The sequence below is a fragment of the Brachyhypopomus gauderio genome, chromosome 11 (genome assembly GCF_052324685.1).
Source record: "Brachyhypopomus gauderio isolate BG-103 chromosome 11, BGAUD_0.2, whole genome shotgun sequence".
In the NCBI taxonomy this organism is placed as follows: domain Eukaryota; kingdom Metazoa; phylum Chordata; class Actinopteri; order Gymnotiformes; family Hypopomidae; genus Brachyhypopomus; species Brachyhypopomus gauderio.
This window is the reverse complement of record NC_135221.1, coordinates 13,609,138-13,631,637: the sequence shown is the minus strand read 5'-3', so window position 1 is coordinate 13,631,637 and position 22,500 is coordinate 13,609,138. Positions and strand designations below refer to the sequence as shown.

Here is a 22,500-nt window from a genome sequence, read left to right as displayed (position 1 = left end):
GCTGCAGCGGAGCTGACCAACGGCCTCTGTGAGCTGGGCTCGCCCGTCAGCGCCGGCTCCCTGCAGGTGCTGCATCTGGCCGAGGAGCTGCGTGTGGCCCTGGAGATCCAGGAGGAGGGAGACCAGGGCAGGGAGGTGCTGCGCTCCCAGCTACCCTGCTCCACCGCTCACGCCCTGCTGGAGTGGCTGCAGAGAGGCATGGTGGGTAACGGCGCACCCCGGCTTCCCACCACACCAACTACATCAGGCCCCGCCACCAGATTTGGGGTGTGTGAGTGCATCGAATAGTTTTGTCTTGGCATTTCATTGGTCTGATTATCATAGTCGTAGATTCAAGGCAGAAGTGATGGATGGGTTTTTTTCTTCTTCGTAGTAACGGTTCCTGAGAGTGTTTCTCCGTCTGACCTGGGCTGCACTGGCGTGTGCAGGAGAGCACGCTGGCGTGTGTGGGGGGCTGTGCTGGCGTGTGTGGGGGGCTGGCGTGTGTGGGGGGGCTGTGCTGGCGTGTGTGGGGGGCTGGCGTGTGTGGGGGCTGTGCTGGCGTGTGTGGGGGGCTGGCGTGTGTGGGGGGCTGGCGTGTGTGGGGGGCTGGCGTGTGTGGGGGGCTGTGCTGGCGTGTGTGGGGGGCTGTGCTGGCGTGTGTGGGGGGCTGTGCTGGCGTGTGTGGGGGGCTGGCGTGTGTGGGGGGCTGTGCTGGCGTGTGCAGGAGAGCACGCTGGCGTGTGTGGGGGGCTGTGCTGGCGTGTGTGGGGGGCTGGCGTGTGTGGGGGGCTGTGCTGGCGTGTGTGGGGGGCTGGCGTGTGTGGGGGGCTGTGCTGGCGTGTGTGTGGGGGGCTGGCGTGTGTGGGGGGCTGCGCTGGCGTGTGCAGGAGAGCACGCTGGCGTGTGTGGGGGGCTGTGCTGGCGTGTGTGGGGGGCTGGCGTGTGTGGGGGGCTGTGCTGGCGTGTGTGGGGGGCTGGCGTGTGTGGGGGGCTGTGCTGGCGTGTGCAGGAGAGCACGCTGGCGTGTGTGGGGGGCTGTGCTGGCGTGTGTGGGGGGCTGGCGTGTGTGGGGGGCTGTGCTGGCGTGTGCAGGAGAGCACGCTGGCGTGTGTGGGGGGCTGTGCTGGCGTGTGTGGGGGGCTGGCGTGTGTGGGGGGCTGTGCTGGCATGTGCAGGAGAGCACGCTGGCGTGTGTGGGGGGCTGTGCTGGCGTGTGTGGGGGGCTGGGCTGGCGTGTGTGGGGGGCTGTGCTGGCATGTGTGGGGGGCTGTGCTGGCGTGTGTGGGGGGCTGGCGTGTGTGGGGGGCTGTGCTGGCGTGTGTGGGGGGCTGGCGTGTGTGGGGGGCTGTGCTGGCATGTGTGGGGGGCTGGCGTGTGTGGGGGGCTGTGCTGGCGTGTGTGGGGGGCTGTGCTGGCGTGTGTGGGGGGCTGGCGTGTGTGGGGGGCTGTGCTGGCGTGTGTGGGGGGCTGGCGTGTGTGGGGGGCTGTGCTGGCGTGTGTGGGGGGCTGTGCTGGCGTGTGCAGGAGAGCACGCTGGCGTGTGTGGGGGGCTGTGCTGGCATGTGTGGGGGGCTGGCATGTGTGGGGGGCTGGCGTGTGTGGGGGGCTGTGCTGGCGTGTGTGGGGGGCTGGCGTGTGTGGGGGGCTGGCGTGTGTGGGGGGGGCTGGCGTGTGTGGGGGGCTGGCGTGTGTGGGGGGCTGTGCTGGCGTGTGCAGGAGAGCACGCTGGCGTGTGTGGGGGGCTGTGCTGGCATGTGTGGGGGGCTGGCGTGTGTGGGGGGCTGTGCTGGCGTGTGTGGGGGGCTGTGCTGGCGTGTGTGGGGGGCTGTGCTGGCGTGTGCAGGTGTTTGCAGGATTGCACCATGCACTCTGGCATTTGGTGGTCTCCTCCGAGCGTGTAGAAATCGATCCCAGAACTGGCTGACAGCCAAAGTCAAACGTGCATCAGATGGCACGGAAGATGCAGCTCCTTCCCACTAGGGGGCGCTGGCTTGTGATGCAACTGAAGGCTGATTCTGTTTTGCGTTTCTAGTGATATTTACTTTAGCAGAAAACTGGTAAACCAGAAACAACAGATGGGAACAAGTCAAGTGTCAAACAAAACATGAATGGTCCCTAAAGCAGGAGACTGTAGCATGTTGTTGTGATCAGGGTCCAGTCGAGAGGCCTTTAGGGGTAAATGGGACTGTGTTTTATCAAATCTTACATAGTCCAACCATTAACCTTCTCCAGAGGGTCTTGAGTGCAGATGCCTTCGTCCAGGGCCGTGTGTGTGTGTGTGTGTGTGTGTGTGTGTGTGTGTGTGTGTGTGTGTGCGCGTGTGCGCGCGTGCGTGTGTGTGCGTGTGTGTGTGTGTGTGTGGCCTGGACATGTTTAAAAGAGTTTGGGTTCTCCTTGGAGACACAGATATGGACTGCGATCAACTTCCTGCCTCCCTCTTTTTCTTCTTCTCCTTCCCACTCACACACACTCTCTCTCTCTCTCTCTCTCTCTCTCTCTCGTCCTCCCTCTGCTGAGCAGCGTTCTGATTACTCCAGGCTAGGCCTAGACTGGGACGTGTCCATAGGGTAAGTCTAAGCCTGACCTTGTAAGCGAGCTCGGCCCGAGGCACACAGATGACCTGCTTCTTGTGGGGGCTCAGTTGTTTGGTAGCTCTCTCAGCATGAACATGTTTTTACAGACGTGTTTGTGTTCTTTTTTGTGTGTGTTCTTTTTTTTTTCCTTTTGTACGCTGTTTTTTCATCCCAGGACTTGGTAGTGGGTTTGTGGTGGATTTTCTTAGACTTCATAAAGCACATAATGGGCTTAATTGCCCTTGTTTTTGTTTGTTTGTTTATTATTCATCACAGTATTTTGGTAGGAGGGCAAAAAATCCCATTCTTTGTTGGTGGACCAATCAGGACGCCTCATTTCTGAGCGAACAGGAGAAGAGGCCATGGCCCAAGCTCATTCACACAGTGCGTGTAAGCACACAGGCGTGCACACCCAACTTGGGCCATTTTTCCTGATGAGATACACATGGCCATCATGTTCAGGCCATTTTATCAGAGGAAAGGTCAGCGCTGTGGTTGAACATGAGGAGAGACTGCTCGTGATTGGCTGGATCCATCCGTACTAGACGGTCGTGTCTGAGTTTGAGGTCAGGGATTAGCTGCAGGTGGCTGGACATCGCTGGACATCGCTGGACATCGCTGGGGACTGTTGTAAACATCAGCACCTGCTCTCCCATCTGCAAACCTCTGCTCACATCTCTGAGGAGCATTTAGTGTAAATATTGAAAGCATCCTGTTTTGCTCTAGCTTTTTCAGTGTCAGTGTGTGTGTGTGTGTGTGTGTGTGCACGTGCGTGTGTGCACGTGTGTGTGTGTGTGCTCACATGCGGAATATTTTTACATGTGTGTGGATCATTTACACAATATGCTTATCCATGGTGACTTGCATATAACAGTGATTGGTCTCTTTTCTTATGTAAATATTTGTGTTGACTGGGTGAACTGCAGAAGTGTGTGGTGTGTGTGGGTGTGTGTGTGTGTGAGAGAGAGAGCGCAGCTACCTCAAGGTTGGACAATGTCAGGGCTGTGTGCACGCTGTCTGTCCTCTGGACGGAGATGGCACCATTCTGACCAACTCCAGCTGCAGTGTGTGAAAGGCAGTGCCAGCTGTCTCTGCAGTGCAAAGATCCACACACACACACACACACACACACACACACACACACACACACACACACACACACACACACACACACACACACACAGAGTCTGTCCTCACCAAAACAGAAAATCTGCTGAGCCTAGCGAGAACAAAAGGAAAGACTACAGAAACCCTCAGATCAGCACTCCACCTGACCTCCCCCTCTCCTCTCCCTCTCTACCCCCCCCTCTCCTCTCTACCCCCCCTCTCCTCTCTACCCCCCCTCTCCTCCCCTCTCTACCTCCCCTCCCCTCTCAACCTCCCCTCTCCTCCCCTCTCTACCTCCCCTCTCCCTCTCTACCTCCCCTCTCCTCCCCTCTCTACCTCACCTCCCCTCTCCCTCACTACCTCCCCTCTCCTCCCCTCTCTACCTCACCTCCCCTCTCCCTCACTACCTCCCCTCTCCTCCCCTCTCTACCTCCCCTCTCCCTCTCTACCTCACCTCCCCTCTCTACCTCACCTCCCCTCTCTACCTCCCCTCCCCTCTCTACCTCCCCTCTCTACCTCCCCTCTCCCTCACTACCTCCCCTCTCCTCCCCTCTCTACCTCCCCTCTCCCTCTCTACCTCCCCTCTCCCTCTCTACCTCCCCTCCCCTCTCTACCTCACCTCCCCTCTCTACCTCACCTCCCCTCTCCCTCTCTACCTCACCTCCCCTCTCTACCTCACCTCCCCTCTCTACCTCACCTCCCCTCTCTACCTCACCTCCCCTCTCCCTCTCTACCTCACCTCCCCTCTCTACCTCACCTCCCCTCTCTACCTCACCTCCCCTCTCTACCTCACCTCCCCTCTCCCTCTCTACCTCTCCTCCCCTCCCCTCTCTACCTCACCTCCCCTCTCCCTCTCTACCTCTCCTCCCCTCCCCTCTCTACCTCTTTTGGTCACATCTCCTTGAGTGTTCAGGTACACTGGGAGCTGAAGGACGTTGATGGTTTGTGGTGAAGCGGCTCCTGTAACATCACGCAGTGCTGAGCGCATGATCTCCTCACTCTGGAGGTGTGGCCTTGTGGGCCGGATATGCAGAAGAGGGAGGGATTCCTCCCCAGGAATCACACCGCCTTCATCCCAGTCCCTCCCAGCCAGAAGAGGAAGACAGTTGGGGGGGGCGCTCTACCACTAGGGACACTAGACAGCAGGGCAAGATCAGAGTAAGAACTCTCCATGTGAGAGAGAGTTAGGAGACTGGACTAGAGCGGCTGCAGTTTTACTCATGTAAAAAAGCTTATCATTGTGTGTGCTGTGCCTATGAGAAAAACACACACACACACCCACACACACATTTGCGTGCACTCTCCTGTTGCATGCTTAGCAGAGCAGCAGACGGAGTGGGTTGGGTGGGGGGGTGGAGCCCAGACTGTTGGGGGCTCCTCTGGATGCAGTAGAGGAGGAGGAGGGAGCTCCATGATCCAGGCAGCCGTCGGCAGTCTGGAGCCCGATACTAACCCTCCGACCCCAGCCTGCCACAACGGCTCTCCCTCTCACTCTCTTTCTCACACTCTTTTATGTCTTTCTCTCTGTCTATCTACACCCCCCCTCCCCCAACACACATGGGCAGACATGGGACTTCAGCATGGAGCAGGATATTGACTTTTACAAACATTTCTCTTGGCTTAAGAAGGTAAGCAGTGAAACTCGTGCTTGTGCAGCATTTGCTGTTGCTCTGCGCCTGGAAATGTCCCTGTTTCTCCTCACCACACGCCGGCTGCTTCTGTCCACAGGGGTGTATTGGAATATTAGAATACTGTAGCACTGACATTTAGCTGTAATGTCTCATTTTTTTATGTCTGTGATAACAGTGATTTGGTTTCTACATGGGCATGTCTTGGAAAGTAAAACCCAAGCAATAACTGAACTCTTGGATAGCGTCGGTGTGATTCAAACACGTTTCTGAGCCGCCTGCTCACTCCGTGTGACCCCTTTAGCCTGGATGTCACACCAAGGCCACGTTAACCCGCGCCATCAGAACCGCAGACGGTAGCGGTTCTCACTGGGTTCGTCAATACGCTGGTGTGGTCTGCGTGTCTTGTGATTTTGCTCAAGCACAAAGGGCTTTTCTTTGTGTTTTCCTCTCGACCCGTGTCCTCCAGTGCGAGGGCTCCCAACACGGAGTGAGCTTGGGGGTTCTCCAGAGAACTGAGACGGACTCTGGGGTTTTGCTCAGCTGATCTTTCTCCAAAGTCCTGTAGGAGAATGTGAATCATCTGATACAGAAACAGAAGGCTCCCACAACAGCCTACAAGGCTCTGTGATATAGAATTATCTGGGATGTAGTTGATGACAGGGTGGAGTTCTCCACCCAAACAGGCAGCAAAATATGTAGCACCTAGCTGCTACGTCTATGCAGGAGAAAGAAGCAGTAATTATATGTTGATTGATGGTCAATAGTCTGTAAAGATCTTGACTTCCAAGACTTTTTGCAGAGGGTGGAGGAGTGGTTGATGGTTTTCATGACTGGGAGGGTGGAGGAGTGGTTGATGGTTGTCATGACTGGGAGGGTGCCTTTACGACACACTTAGCTCACTCCTGCATTCCTCCGTGGTGGGATAACTCGCATGATGTCTTCTGAGTTTCTACTGAGAGCATTCTGTGTGATTTTAAACTCTACAAGTAACCATGGGACCATGAATTGGGGGAATTCCATGTCTTGAGTGCTTACACGCTCGCTCTCTCTCTCTCTCTCTCTCTCTCTCTCTCTCTCTCTCTCTCTCTCTCTCTCTCTCTCTGGTAATAAACTCGATTTATGACTTACGATTTATGACCTCATGTTTCTGCTCTCTGGAGGTGACTTGACTGGGCTGTCAACAGGAAGTGCTCCCTCGTGTCAGTGGTCCAGTGATTATAGTCTGTCTGTGTTCTTCATGATGGGCTGGAAGCATCTTAACCAGTGAGTGCAAGTGTGGCGATGTAGTCTTGGTCGTTGGGTGGAGTTTGCACATTCTGCTTGTACCTGTGTGGCTTTCCTAGAAGTTCCTCCCTCCTTCCATAGATGTTGGGTCTACTGATGTCTCTAAATTAGTGTGTGTGTGTGTGTGTGTGTGTGTGAGACCTGCGATGGATTGCCACCCTGTCCAGGTAACAGTATTCCTGCCCTCTGCTGTAGGCTCTGCCCCCCATGACCCATAAATTAACAACAACAATTTTTTTTTTGTATAGGGTTTGTTTTTTGCTGACACAATATTGTATTATTTTCGGGTAGCAGTATTACCGAGGCAACGTGGCAATAGGAAATGCGAGCAATATATTGTGCTGCTTCTTAACACCATATGTAAACTGTAATCTGGTACCTATAAATTATAATGTATAATCTCTGCTGTCTGTGCTGGATTAAGGCTGGCTTTGTTGTTTTATGCCTGGCAATCAAGAAGCTCCACCAGATATGACGTCACTGACGGTCCTGGCCCAAAACATTCCTGCAGCTGAGACACAAGGATGTTTAATGCCCTCAACAAAGAGTGTTGCAGCACAGATGCATTAAACAAACGCTCCGGTGTTACTACAGCTGGTTAAACCCCGGCTCCCCCCATGTGAGAGTGACCAGGGTTACTCCAACAGGGGTGTTCACTGTGTGTGTGTGTGTGTGTGTGTGTGTGTGTGTGTGTGTGTGTGTGTGTGTGTGTGTGTGTGTGTGTGTGTGTGTGTGTTTATTTTAGGTAACTTTTATTCTGAATAGTCCTTTTATAGATGATTAATAACCTCTCAACAGAGTATCAGTTACATTATCATGAATGAATCAGAGGAGATACAATCACAGATTCCAAAGGGGAACAGTTCAAGGGCAGTTCAAGGACAGACGCCTGTGATCAGAGTCCGACCCGTCCCTGTCTCCGTCCCTGTCTCCGTCTCCGGATTCTTCCTGTGTCTGCGTGGGAACTCTCCGGACTCTCCGGTTTCCTCCTACATTCCAAGTGCAACCGGTCTTGGGTTCCTTGAAAATCGCTATATAAAATAATTGCTTAATTTATTCAAACCAACTTAACCTAAACCCGAAACCTTATCTTAACCCTAAACCTATTCCTAACCCTGGCCGTAATCCTGACCCTAACCATAACCCAAATCTAGTTCAAATCCAGTTACAGCATGTTACGGCTTGTTGAGTATGCTGTATACTATAACTGTATGCTATAAATGGTGTATAATATAACTGTATACTATAAATGGTGCATACTATAACTGTTTCAAGTTCAGCGACACTTCAGGCTAACATCTACAGATATTAACATGGTCACTCAACGTAAAAACTGAATTAATGAGATTATAAACCTTATTTACACAGTTAATTTGAAGTCTGAGTGTATTTAGGTGCTTTCCTACAGCTGTATCATTAACACGTTACTGCGAGTCTGTTGAGTGTTTATTTAATCTGAAAAGCACAACTGAAGATAGCGTTGACCTTTCCGTGTGTGTGAGGACTGTGATCCTTAACTCTGGACTCCTTTGGTATGCATCTGTTTTCCCTGGAGTGAAATACCCTGTGGGTTGTTTTTTTTTACGCATTTGAAGCCCGAAGACCTCACGCTCCTGACCTCTCAGCATGGCGTCCTGAGTGCTAACGCTGCGCCTCGTCACGTCATATGCTAATGAGGAGCGTTGTGTTTGTTTTATGACCCCAGCGTGTTGTTCACATCTCATTATACATGTCGGTTAGCCCCTCTGTGTGCTCTGAATGGCAGCCTTGTACCCAGCTGTTAGACTCTTATTGTGGAAAGTTTTGGCAGCTTGCCAGTGATTCTCAGTAAGTGGAGAAGCGGGTTGGCTCCTCCCACGGCTTGATCTTGACACTCCTGTTCTGCGTGTGTGCGTGTGTGTGTGTGTGTGTGTGTGTGTGTGCACACGTGTGTGTGTGTGTCTTCCAGGTCAACCTGCAGTCTCCTTCAAACAATGAGACGTATCAGGAGCGCTTGGAGAGATTAGAGGGGGACAAAGAGTCTCTGGTCCTGCAGGTGAGACGCTCCTCCCAGGGCCCCCAGGACACCACACAATAGCCTCCCCCATCAACACTAGCAGAGGAACAGGGGGGCAGGCAGCTTGCTCTCCTGGGGGGTAAGAACTGGCGACAGTGTCCGGTGTCGATGACCAACAGAGACATGCGACACCAAGCTCCGCCCACCCACTTGGACGACCGTCCTTACCCATGGTGCAGTGCATGACTGTAGGCGGCACACTCCTGTCTAGTGGAGTGTGAAGGCACCTGTTACCTAACGAGTCCTTCTCCCCCTGCGCCTGTTGACTCTAAACAAGTTCACTTTAGGTTGTTTATGGGTTGTTTTTTCTTTTTTGTTTTTTACCCTGACTACTCTTTAACATTGATTTTTTTTACCACAGGTTTGTGTGGGCTGTTACAAGTTCTAGTCATTGTAATGGGTCTTATTTAAAGTGTAGCGCTCTCACTGAATGAGCAGGTTTACACACATTGCCTGAGGTCTCTCCTGCCACATTCCTCAAGGCACTCCAACAACCCACACTGATTGGTGGAGAGCTTTGTGCCCAGAACCATGCTTGAATCTGATTGGCTCCTAACTCCTACCTCAGCTTTCACTTCCTACACTACCTGTCCCATAAGCGGCTGGGTCGTGCTTGTAGCAGGACACAAATCTCCACGTTTGATTTGGCAGAGCGCGTACTGCCCCCGAGACTGCTCTGAGGAAAGTCTAGCACTTCTGGTTTAGATATGCGTTCATCTGCGAGGTTTATGAAGTCTGTTAAAGTTTGCTAAAGCTAAGAGAAACAGGAGTGAAAGAGTTGAGAGAGTGTGGCAATAGCTGTTAGCAGTAAGAGGGAGTGACAGACAGGAGTGAGACAGCGAGACAGATGAGATAGACCGAGTGAAAAATGAAGACTGAGAATACAGCTCTATTTATCTCGGTATTCTACTTTGTCTGAGAATTTATCTCTGAGTGAGTATTCTGCTGTGTGTGTGTGTGTGTGTGTGTGAGAAAGAGAGTGAGTGAAGCTTTTTCATATAGGAGTGTGTGAATGAGTGAGTGTAGATTAAATAGATTACCGGTGCATTGTTACTCTGAGGAAGGTAAACCACCTCTCTGGAGTGGGTGGATGTGGGTGGATGTGTCTGCTACATATTTGGCTGTGAGTAAAGATTCTGCTCGGTGTGGATGTCGATTGCTGTTGTGTCTCTCATGCTTGATGGGAGTGTGATCAGCCAGCGTGTGTGTGGATGCAGGTGAGCGTTCTGACAGACCAGGTGGAGGCACAGGGAGAGAAGATCAGAGATCTGGAGGCTTCTCTGGAGGAGCACCACCACAAGCTGCTCTCTCAGAGGCAGAGGAGATCTCCAACAGGTAAGAGGACAGCACCTCCTCGCTCTCAGAAATCACCCGGCGAAGTATACAGACAGCACGTAGTGACCACAGCTCAAAACCTTGCCTTCCTTTAACAGAGTAAGTTGAGTAAACTTAATGAACAGTGTGCAGTGTTTTTTTTTTTTTTTTTTAACCTAATTCGGCGCTTTTTCCACTAAATGAAAGAGGAATTTAACTACATTTAACAAAAAATGTAAATACATTTTTGTAGTGTGTCTCAGACACGTGTGTAGTGTGTCTCATGGAGACCTAACGTAGGCAGCTTTCCTGTTTTGGTTGTGTAATGAGCAGCAGGATCTCTGAGGTTGTGCGGTGGGCACGGTGGAGCAGTACGTAGAGCAGTTGTGCACCTCAGAACCACGTGTGTCCCACGTGGCACGAGGACTTTCCCCTCAGTCAGAGAGCGCCTTCACTGCTCTGCATGTCTTTATTCCCGTGTTTTTTGCCGCGCGTCTAAACATTTGTCCGTTGGGAAATTACAACTGTAACGTTCGGAAGCATTTCTGCAGGGTTATGGCTTCTAGTGAAGCAGGTGTGTGTGTGCGTGTGCGCGTGCGCTGTTTGAAGAGCCACTGATCACCCGTCAGCTCTCCTGCATCTCTGCCAGCAGTTCCTCTTGTTTCTTGTCTGAATGTTGACAAAGCTTTAATCATTAATGGCTTGAATGGAACTTGTGGTTTTGTAGTGGGCAGACAAACAGAGTGTGTGTAGGCAGGAGTAAATACTGCAAGCTCTTTGTCTCTTGTGAAGAAATTCACCACCTATTTCTTTTCCTCCTTTTCTCTCTCTCTCCCCCTCTCCTCTCTTTTTTCTCACCACCTTTCTTCCCCCCCCCCCCCCCTCTCTCTCCTCTCTCTCTCTCTCTCTCTCTCTCTCTTCCTCTCTCTTCTCTCTCTCCTCTCTCTCTCTCTCTCTCTCTCTCTCTCTCTCTTTCTCTTTCTTTTTTTCTCTCTCTTTCTTTCATGTCATTCAGGCTTTGTGCACAGGTGCATGTTTTACTTTGTCAGCTGCCTGGTCTTGTGAAAGGGTTCCTATTAAATGGGATTTGACCACTGTGCCCTGCTGACAACTGGCTCTAATGCCTAAGATTTCAGCAGCACGTCCTTTCACAAACCGAATCAAACAGTGAATGCTGTCATACCTGTCTGATGCTCACACACTGATCTGAATCACAGCTGATCTGAATCACATACCGATCTGTCTGGAAACATGCAGATCAGAATCACATACAGGTCTGTATGCAAAGCTGATTGCTTGGTATTATTCGGAAAGGTATATACCTGCTTATATATGGTGTAACAAACATTGTGTAAAGTAGCAATCCATGGAGAGGAATGCTGTGTGGGAGTTTTGTGTGGAAATGCTTTAAGACGGGTTTTCCACAGTCACAGACGAACCATAGCAACAATCAAATGCTGATGGAATGTCAAGAATCAGGGAAGATGCCAATGAGAGACAGACAGACAGACAGACATAGACAGACCGTCACACACGCAGACAGCCACAGAGAGTTCAATTCTTCAAGACTTCCTCTGCGTGTCTGGACATGAAGGCCTCGGTTTCCTTGAGTGAATCTTCAACATTGGTTCATTCCCAGTTACATACCACATACCAGAGGGAACCTGAATCCAACTGGTGTAAGATGGTCCCAGTTCACAGTGTGATTAGTGTTCCTGTAACTGAGACTGACTTCATCTGTTCCCCGCATTCAAAGGTTACGTTTTCCCTCTGACGCAGAGCTGAAGGTTGTGTTGACTACTCTGAATAAATGAGTCAGGATTATGACAAGTTGTAATTGTGTAATTTGTGTAAATGTGTCTGAACCGGGGAGGTGTGAATCTGTCAGTCTGAGCCCTGTGTTTAAGGCATGTCAGGAATTATGGGATGGCTGAGAGTTTGTTTATGCCACCTGTGGATCCGATTGGTCAAACGTGATTGTCCTTGTGATAAGTTCAAAGCTCTTTGAGTTGTTTGCCCCCCCCCCCCCCCCCCCCCCCCCCCCCCGTTTGCCATAAGAACAGTATCTGATTTCTAAAGCACAAAAAAATAAATCTCTGTTGCTTTCATTCCACTGTAAGTCTCGGACATTTCAATGTAATGTTAGTCTTTGAAAATCCCTTCCCTGTGGTGCCAAGTATTGAAATGTTTTGTGACTATAAAGTCCCATATTTCCCATATTCTGTCCGTTGGCAGGTTAGTCGATAGATGACTAGCTGAGTGCCAGAAGCAGAAGTGTATTTTCTTTGGAATGAGCGTCGGGCTCTTGTGAAACCTGTGGCAGTAGTTGAGGGTCATGTGACTGGGACAGACTTTATTAGTGTGCATTAGTGTTAATCTTGGATTAGACTCTCTGTCTGAGTGTTTGTGTTCAGTAGGATAAGGGTAAAAATGACCTTTGAGTTAATTATGGATCCTTCAGGCTTTTTCACTCAAGGTTCTCATCAGAATCATCATCAGAATGTAGCAGAGGAATGTAGAGAAAAGGTTTGTTCCCCTGATACACACACACACAGGGAGAGGAAGTAAAAATAGCGTTCGTTTGCATGTGTATATTTAGCTACGTTTGGCTGGTGCCCAGACCTTATGAAGAACTTGTTGGTCAGTAGCGCAGCCAGAATTCTATCTTACTGCTGGATGCCTGATACTGTCTACAATCCGTGTGTGTGTGTGTATGTGTGTGTGTGTGCGCTGTGTAGGAGCTACTAAGTCGCACCTCATTGGAGACACAGAAGCTGGATCTCATAGACGAGGTCTCGTATCTGAAACTGAAGCTGGTCAGTATGGAGCAGGAGCAGGACCATGGCCACGCTGATGGAGAAGACCAGCAGCACAAGGCAGAGGTACCCACCCTTCACCCCTGCCTCAGCCCCCCCCCCCCCCCCCTTTCTCCCTTCAACACCCTCTCTCTCCCCCCATCGTTTCATCACTCCCTCTCCCCCACTCCATCACTTCAACTCTCTCCCTACTCGGGCTATAACTCGCTTTCTCTATCCATCTTTTCTTCCATCTGTCCCTGTTTCTGTCTCTTTCTGTGGAGGTCTTGTTGACATGTCTGTGGTTTGTGGTCTGTGGCATGTTGGTGGTTTTCTGCTGGTTAATTCCATTCCACAGCCGCCTAACTTCATCCTCCTATGCTCTCTCTCTCTCTCTCTCTCTCTCTCTCTCCTCTCTCTCTCTCTCTCTCTCTCTCTCTCTCTCCTCTCTCTCTCTCTCTCTCTCTCTCTCTGCCTCTTTGTTTAACGTTTGTTTGACATGGTTCATCAGTAAATGTTCTTTTTCCATCTGTACATGTATTTACCACCCTTTATTTTCTGGTAAATGACAGTTACCTCACAGCTGTGATGCTGAACTCTTCTACTTTGTGGTTGAATACGTTTACGCTCTGTGGCCGTGGCAAAGAGCTGTCTGGCCTTCAGACCCGTTTTCAGTGACTGTACAGAACTGAGCTTGTGTTCCTGGCACTGCACCATATCACAGCAGCAAACAAGACAGCAATCACATTTTCTTAGGATCCCCTCACTCGATCCACCAGGATCTTCTCACTCGATCCACCAGGATCCCTTCACTCGATCCACCAGGATCCTCTCACTCGATCCACCAGGATCCTCTCACTCGATCCACCAGGATCCCCTCACTCGATACACCAGGATCCTCTCACTCGATCCACCAGGATCCTCTCACTCGATCCACCAGGATCCCTTCACTCGATCCACCAGGATCCCCTCACTCGATCCACCAGGATCCCCTGGTTCCTCCTGCAGTTTGATGGGAGGTGTGGGCAGGAACTCTGAGCGTGTCTCATTGAAACGTCAACACTTATGACGGTGTTGTTTTATGGCGTTACGGTCCTAGCCCTCCACGCGTCTGCCCGTCAGGGGGCCCGTCGGCTTGCAGGGATCAAACGCTGCCCCCCCACAGCGAGCTTCAGGAATGCTCCATAAATCTCCACACAGAGGCTGCTGGCCCGAGCGTCTCCCCCTCCCCACATCCCACGCTAAAGCCCTCCAGAACCGTACGCTCTAGACCACCTACCACTAACTTTAGGGTGTTTTGGGGGTTTTTTGTGGTAAGTGTTCAGTATAAAGAAAGTGTTTGGGGTTCTTTGCTGCTTGGTGCTGTTGGTGAATTTGTGCTCTTTAAGCCCAACTGTGTCCGTGTGGTTAATGTGAATCATGCTAATATTGAAGTTTGCTGATGCCTCTGTTTCCTGTCCACTTCATGAGCAGGCGGAGTTCCAGCTAATTCTGTGTCCTCACACACACACACACACACACACACACACACACGACCGATGGCAGATGCGTTCAGATATGTTATACTGGTGAAAGTTTCCCCAATGTCACCATGAAAGACGGATCAAACAGTTCTCCTGTAGTGACTCTGACCATTCAATATATCTGTATCTACAGAGGCTCAATGCTGAACAAAACTTCCAGCACCTTTGAGTAAACAGACTTTACTGTTTACACACACACTCTCTCTCTCTCACACACACACACACACACACACACACACACACACACACACACACACACACCACAGCCTGGGTCACACTACTTCTCCCAGGCTGAAAGGCTGATGTGTGAGGATAAGTGAGGGAGGAGACCCAGACGTGTGGGGGAGGGGGGATTGAGAGCAGTGGCTGACGGACAGACTGCACAGCGCAAGAGGTCAGAGGTGAAGGGGCGGGGCTTATTTCAAAGCACCTCCTACACTTCAGAGGACGTGTCAATAAAAAGAACATATCAGAACAAAAACTACATAAACATACATTCATAGCCTACATACAGACAAATACAGGTGTGTACAAGCTCATTGGCTATTGGTCATTGCCTGTCTTTTCCTGTCAGCAAATTATATATCATGTCATCACTTGATCTTGCTGGCCGATCCTCTCATTTGTTGTAGCGACAGTCACTGTCCTCACGCATAGCAGCAGATGCTCTATGCCACCACCCCACCCCCAAACACACACACACACACACACACACACACACACAACAAAGGCAGAGGTTCTCTCATGCCATGTTCTCTCCGCAAACATGCATCGCTGTACGCTGGTGAGTTCTGAGGCTAATTATAAACATGGTGGTCCTAATCAGCAGGTCCTGTGTGGATGTGCTCGATATGTGACACTTCCTGTGCGTGGTATCCCAGCATGCCTGCCAGAGCTTCCCTTTCCACTCAGACTTTCACTCCGTGAGGCATGTAGACTATGAGGTGGGGAAACTAAAGGGAGCATTAGTATCCTGCCAGATAAGTTCCCATCTGCTCGTGTCCGGTCAGCGCCATAATCCTTTGGCTGACGCCGAAACTCTCACGGTTGCTCAAATGTGACTCTGGCTCTGTGATCTCCCAGTTGACTCAGTGAGTCAATGACGCATCTCCCCAGACACTTCAACAAGCGCCACAGTGCAAATACGTGAATCTAGGTAATATCCCCTCCAGAGCTGTAGTCCCAGAAGAGCCTTTTAGAAGCACAGAGATCAGGCGACTTGCTCCAACGTCTCATTAACAACAGCGAGTGATTGTGGGGTAACTGAATCTGAAATGACTGTATTGACTCTGCGTGAGGCTTTTTGTGATCTATGCAAATATGTCTCTCCAGACAGCTCCCACTGAACCTGTGCTGTATGAAACATCCCTGCGTGTCCCGTTTCTCTTGGTCTTTTGTTTCTGCTCGTCTCTTCCGCCCCTTTCAGTCTGCTTTTTGTATGTTTGTTTGTTTGTTTATCCGTATCAGTGTGTGGTTAACGTGATCAGCGAACTCCAGGAGCAGATGCGTAAGTTCCAGCAGGAGATCTCCACCCGTATCCCGGGCCCAGGAGGCGCGGGCCGTGGGTGGGGCACCGCGGCAGGCCCGAGACCGCAGCCCCGACGTGGGGCTGGGCTCGTCCGACGCGGAGGATGTCATCTGTCGCTGTGGAGCGGCGGGAGACAACGTAGGCACAGCCGTCTCCCCCCGCGGGCCTCGCTGCACCGCCCGCCTCCGCCCTCTGCGTGCTCACCTCCACCCCGTACCCCCAAACCCCGGGATCCAGAACTAACCGGGACAGGCTCTCCCACCATCCTGAGGGAAGGCTGCAGTGCGGCCCGTCCCCCCGGCTGCCTGCTGTCTGTCGTGTGTCTTTAATCTCTGCTCATGTTAATGGTGTCACTTGTTTCCAGGAGGCAATTCTGCATGACGGACCTCTGACACTAACCCAGCGGGTGTTGACATTAGTTGTTTTTTAAGTAGTGGTCTTTCTCGATGGTTTACGCTCCTCTGGTGGCAAATATTGACTTTCCTTCAGACTGCGTGAATAATTTGTAAATAAGAGAACAGGTAAGTCGAGTTCTGAGTAAGTCTGAGTTCAGCAGTTGTTTGTGGGAGGAGCCTGAGCTATCACTTCTGATGTGGACTACTGACTGACCAATGAGAAGGGCTTTCCTAGGGGTTCAGGTGTATGGGGTGACCTTGAGTGGGTTGCCTTCCCTCCCCACCTTCTTGGATTTGCTTCTTTGAACTCACCGGTGTGTTTCCTGCTCGCACGCTGTTGTTGGACAGTTGGAGAATGGTCTTGTGTGGGATGTGGTGGAAGTCTTTCACCTGTTTTAGGGTGGCGGAATACTATCATGGTCAGGACTCTGTACCATTTTGACATTAGATGAATGTCCTCAGCCATGTTGGCACCCGTAAGCCTGTCGCACGCTGGTTTGTCCTGATCTGTGAGCGCAGGCTGATCTGTTGATGGCTTCCTGTCCTCTCTTCTGTCGGCAGGCTCTCCTGCAGGAGCTGCGTGTCCTGAAGACCAAGGTGGACGAACTGGAGAGTGAGAAATCGCAGTGCGAGCGAAAGCTGAAGGCCACAAAGGTACCGTGAGATCTTCTCACACTCTCCTTCCAGCTGACCAATCACTGCCAGGCTCCCTGACCCTCTGTTTAACACCACCCTGACCTGCTGGCCTCTGCAGTGAGAACATGAACACCTCCCTCCTCTAGAGGCCGTTCATGGCTTCCACTCTCGCTGATGTTCTTTGCTGCCTTCTACAAGTTTACTCAAACTCCTCCTCCACTCTGGCCACTCCCCTCCTGCTCTGAACCCCTCCTACCTCCTCTTGTTCCTCATGGTGTCCATCTCGGTTATGTTGTGTCTGTACCTACTGTCAAAAGTTCAAATGCTCGGGCTTCTATAAGGTACGGTTCATGGTCATTCAGGGTGATCTGCGTGTGCTTGGTAATGCGTATTTGTTGTAGTGGTGACGCTAATGATGGTGTCAAGGTGGGTGTGGATGTAAAGGGGAGAGTTTGAGGGAGGTCAACCAGTGCTGATAATGTTGACTAGCTGACACAGTGTCTGATTAAGATGTGATGTTTACCAGGCAGGATCTAATGACATGGGAGCTGTTCTGCTCAAACCTATTTAAGACCCCACTGGAGCTCAAATGAAGGGAGTGGACACACAGGGAAACACACACACAGTCACACACTGTGTTGAAAGCTTCAGCCTGACTGAATGTGCTAGGCCATTATAGACTCTGGGCCTTGTTGTTCTGAGACCAGTGTGAGCTCGGCACCCTACTGTCCTGAGCTCAATATGGGCTCTGTGCCTAACTGTTCTGGGTCCAGGGGGCATCTAAGCCCTCTTTGGTGCCCCCCCTGGGGCTGTTACGACATTACCTCTGGTGTGGGGCTATGGGATTCTCAGCCTTCTAGATGGTGGTGATGATGCCTTGTGCTTTGGCAGGTGGAGATGTCTGAACTGCAGCAGCTACTGGCCTCCAAAGATGCTGAGATCAAGAGTCTGCAAAACCAGCTGTTCTCCAAAGGAAACATCACAAGTAATGGCACAGAAAGAGGTAAATGCATCTCCCGTTTAGTGTCACCGCAGTATCACACGTCACAACCCACAAAGAGCCACCTAGAAACTACATGAACGTTAAACTGCCAACCACAACCTCCCGAAAGCGTGTGCCGGCTGTTCTGGGATCAGTGTTTTATAAGCAAGGAATGCGTGAAGCCAGCAAGTTCTTGCTGAGACAGGCTTCATCAGCGTGGCTGTGGAGAGGAAGATTTCTGGCGCTGAACTGGCTAGACGGGTCCAGAGGTTCCCGGTTCCAGCGGCTTGTTGTTGTTATTATTTTCCTTGTCTCTGTGGCCGCACGGTTCTTCAGCTTTCTACCTCTGTGACCTTAGAACACACATTTTGATAGTTTCATGCCTTGTGCACATTTTGCCGTGTGCAAGTCTCGAAGGATAGGTCAATGTAAAGGTCAGTGTAAAGGTCAACATAAAGGTCAGCCTAACTGGGGAACAGCAGGTGAGGCAGTTTTGTGAACGTTAAACCTTCTGCTTACGATGGGCCAAGGAACACATTGAAAGCCTTTTTGTCATTTAAATTTTTTAATGCAAGTTAATATCAGTATTTGTCATTTAAACTGCGCTTTTGCAGGTGAGCACATGCGGGCTTGAATTGCACAGCAGTTTCACTGGGTATAATAATAATGATCACACAGTTCACATGCTAAATGCTTGTAAATGGATACAGGAGAGTGTCGTTTATGATTCCCCTTAACTGCCTGTGTAATTGTAGACCAAAACTAGCTCCACCCTTAAATGATGTAGCTAAGGAGGTGAAGGTGTAATGGTGAAACCTTGTTCTCTGGAGTGCATCGCTGTAGCAGCGATGAGGTCCAGAGCACCCCTTGGTGCTTAGCTCAGATGATTGACGGGTATGAGACCCAGCTGTTTGATTTCCGTTCCGTTCCCTTTAGTGCATGGCTGTGTCTAGACGAGGGGGAACCTGCAAAAGACGCGTGACTTCGGGAGGGGGAAGGGCGGGTGTGTGGGGTCCTGTCTCTCTGCGCTTCAGGGCACTCTGGGAAAGGCCGAGCTGATCATAGTCCTCCTGCAGTGTCTGTATCACGCTGGCGTAGTGTCAGATGACCCAGCCAGCGAGCGTGTGTGTGTGTGTGTGTGTGTTTGCGCGTGCGTGCATGTGCAAGCATGTGTGTGCCTGTCCGTGCGTTGGGGAAATCGTGTCATGTCACACCCTTCAACACAAACACACACACACACACACACACACACACACACACAGATTTTCACATAGTAACGTGTGCATCATGTTCTGATAACAGATCTTTTTGGAAACTCCATAAATTGTTCATTCGTTGTTTTTCTTTCACCTCACTGGTCATGACAACATTAAAGAAAAAGGCTGTTGGTCTAGTGAGGGTGCTCTGGTCTGGTAGCTGTGTACTGTGTGTGTACGACACACACTTCTGCAGTTAAACTGTGTCTAGTTAAACACTGCTGCAGGTGTTGCAGGCACTTCAGTTCTCCTGACCCGTGTGTGTGTGTGTGTGTGTGTGTGTGTGTGTGTGTGTGTGTGTGTGTGTGTGTGTGTGTGTGTGTGTGTGTGTGTGTGTGTGTGTGTGTGTGTGTGTGTGTGTGTGTGTGTGTGTGTGTGTGTGTGTGTGTTATAGACCTGGAGCTGCAGAGGCTGAAGGTGGGGATGGAGGGCCTGCGTGTAGCCAACGATGAGAAGGTGAGGGCTGGTGTTGGTGCCCCCTGCTGGTGGCTGGTGGTCATGGTCACATTACGGTCCTGGCTGAGTCTGCTCTCTGGTCATCTCCCACACAGGACCGTCATATAGAGGACCTCACCGCCCTGTTGAGCCAATTCAGGATGACCATGGACACAACAGTCCTCACACAAGGTGGAACACTTCCCATGTGCCCCAAACACACACACACACACACACACACACACACACACACACACACACACACACACACACACACACACACACACACACACACAGAGTAAATACATATATGTGTAGTAAATATATTAAGATTCCTTAACAGCTGTTCCTTAACATGAACCCCCCCCCCCCCCCCCCCCCCCCCCCCAGGTTATGTGGATACACTGGTGGACAGTAGTGAGGAGGACTTGCTGGGGACTCCCAGGCCACGCCCACTTCCTCGTAAAGCTCACTCTGACATCGTCCACTCTGGTCTGCAGGTGCTTGTCCTCTCTGATCTGTCCTGCAGAACCCACAGCTGCTCGACACACACAGGACAGTTTATGGGCCAGTAGTAATACTGAAACAAGTCCTGACCAGCATCTGCCCTAAACAGTGGAGACTGTAGTAGTGGTGCTTCAGCGTCATGACGCCGTGTCCCCTCCTCCTGCCCACAGGTGTCCTCGCCTCGTGGACCATCTCACTATTTCTCACCTTTTGGAATTCTACATAAAGACCTGGACTCTAAGTGAGGAGCACGCACACACACGCACACACACACACACACACACACACACACACACACACACACACACACACTCTCTCTCTCTCTTTCTGTCTCTCTCTATCCCTCTTTCTTTCCCTCTCCCATCCTCCCTCTCTCTCTCTCTCTCTCTCTCTCTCTCTCTCTCTCTCTCTCTCTCTCTCTCTCCTCTATCTCTCTCTCTCATATGGTGGAGAACCATTTTATTCTGTTCCCTCCTGTAGAGCTATGTCCTGACCACTTAACCTGTTACCAACCATGGCCATTCACCTTCTCTTTCCCTTACTCTGTTTTTCTTTTATCTCATCTTCAATTTACTTTCTCAATTTTCACTCTGATTCCTGTTTTATCTTCTTTCCACTTTTCTCTCTCTTTCCTCTATCTCTTTCCTTCTTTCTCTCACTCCTCTCCTTCTCCCCCCCCTCTCTCTATCTCTCTCTCTCTCTCTCTCCTCTATCTCTTTCCTTCTTTCTCTCACTCCTCTCCTTCTCTCCCACCCCCCTCTCTCTCTCCTACCTTGTGTTCCTTCACTGTGTCCTAGCTGTCACAGTATGCAGAACTCCTTGGAGATTTCTGTGCCATGTCTTGATGATCCAAGTTTTTACAACGGACAGTGGCAAGTAGATTTGGGGTTGTGTGGGTGTGTCTGTGTGTTTGCATGTCTGTGTTAGGCAGGAGCTTTCTATAGTGCTCACTGTAGTGCATGCGGTTCTTTTACTCTGATACACACACACACACACACACACACACACAGGGATGTCCGCTGGTCCCTGAAGCTGTCACAGACTCCTTTATGGTCACATAACAGGCAACGCCCCCCGCTGCTGGTCTGTGTGTGGGGTACTGCAGGTCTGGGAGTGTGTGGGGTACTGCAGGTCTGGGAGTGTGTGGGGTACTGCAGGTCTGGGAGTGTGTGGGGTACTGCAGGTCTGGGAGTGTGTGGGTACTATGCATGTGCGTGTGCATTTGTGTGTGTGTGTGAGAGAGCAAGTGTAAATTGTGGTGGCCTTGTATTCCAGGTTGAGCCAGAAGATGCTGTCTGCCAGTCTAGAGGAGCTCCAGAGTGGACCCAGACAGCAGGTTCGTTGAGATGTTCGTCTAATGTTGACACAGTGTATTGTCCAAACATTGATGAAACTAAAAACCTCAGTTAACACATCTAATCATCTTATATTTAATTTATTTAATTTTATACTCGTTTTTCAAAGCAGATATTAACCCAACTAAAAAAAACAGGACATTTTCTGAGTTCAACACAACTTCAACTTGAACAGTTTTCAGCTTGATGTTAAAACTACGTCTATGACTTCATAAGAGTCAGAGATGGATAATGTACATTTTTAGGTTGAGGTTGTTTATGGGAAGATGTCTTGTGTATATTAAACTATGTGTAAACATGTTTGTGTTGTATGTGCATGGATGTGTGTGCACGCATACGTATGTGTGTGTGTGTGTGTGTGTGTGTGTGTGTGTGTGTGTGTGTGTGTGTGTGTCCTTTTCTTATTCTTTGTTTACCCAAGTATCTATTGGGGCAACCAGTAGAGCCTGTTACAGAGGTACTACCATCACCCAATATTAACCCTTGACCTTTAACAAACACACACCTTATTTTCTCTGCATGAACAGAGGGTTATTGTTATAGTTAAGCTCTCCCAAATTAAAAGATCATCGTGTGGTTAAATTACAGCCTGATCCGATGAGCTTTCCTGTCTTTTTTACAAAAGATCGGTTCAGGAGAGGTGATTGGGGTAATGCTAAATGACATGAGAGACAGAGAGTTGTCTTGTAGTTGTCATTGCAGGAGGGGCGTTTCTCTCACTCCCTTCTCCCCCTGGAGCAGACACGGCCCCTGTCACAGGGCAGCAAGTACCGCACTTTACCGGGGAAGCTTCAGCGTCCAGACCAACAGCTGGACGAGAGTGAAGACTCTGACATCATCCTAAGTAAGTGACGTCAGCTCCAGTGTGACCCACAGCGTGTCTATGCCAACACCGGCGTACTCTACGCCACAGCGTGTCTATGCCAACACCGGCGTACTCTACGCCACAGCGTGTCTACGCCAACGCCGGCGTACTCTACGCCACAGCGTGTCTACGCCAACGCCGGCGTACTCTACGCCACAGCGTGTCTACGCCAACGCCGGCGTACTCTACGCCACAGCGTGTCTACGCCAACGCCGGCGTACTCTACGCCACAGCGTGTCTACGCCAACGCGCGTGTCTACGCCAACACTGGAGCAC

General features: G+C 50.8%; 1 protein-coding gene across 1 annotated transcript in view; it reads left to right on the top strand.

The window, feature by feature from the left end:
• ppfibp2b (PPFIA binding protein 2b) overlaps positions 1–22,500 on the top strand; it is a 39,923-nt gene that overhangs the window by 10,285 nt on the left and 7,138 nt on the right. The window contains 16 exon segments of the mRNA XM_077022152.1: positions 1–201; positions 3,038–3,046; positions 8,526–8,612; positions 9,851–9,962; positions 12,684–12,829; positions 15,733–15,810; positions 15,812–15,931; positions 16,750–16,842; positions 17,716–17,827; positions 19,457–19,518; positions 19,614–19,689; positions 19,888–19,997; positions 20,175–20,245; positions 21,280–21,340; positions 21,781–21,816; positions 22,101–22,203. The exon segment at positions 1–201 is cut by the window's left edge and continues 8 nt beyond it. Coding sequence (XP_076878267.1) covers positions 1–201; positions 3,038–3,046; positions 8,526–8,612; positions 9,851–9,962; positions 12,684–12,829; positions 15,733–15,810; positions 15,812–15,931; positions 16,750–16,842; positions 17,716–17,827; positions 19,457–19,518; positions 19,614–19,689; positions 19,888–19,997; positions 20,175–20,245; positions 21,280–21,340; positions 21,781–21,816; positions 22,101–22,203 — 1,477 coding nt within the window.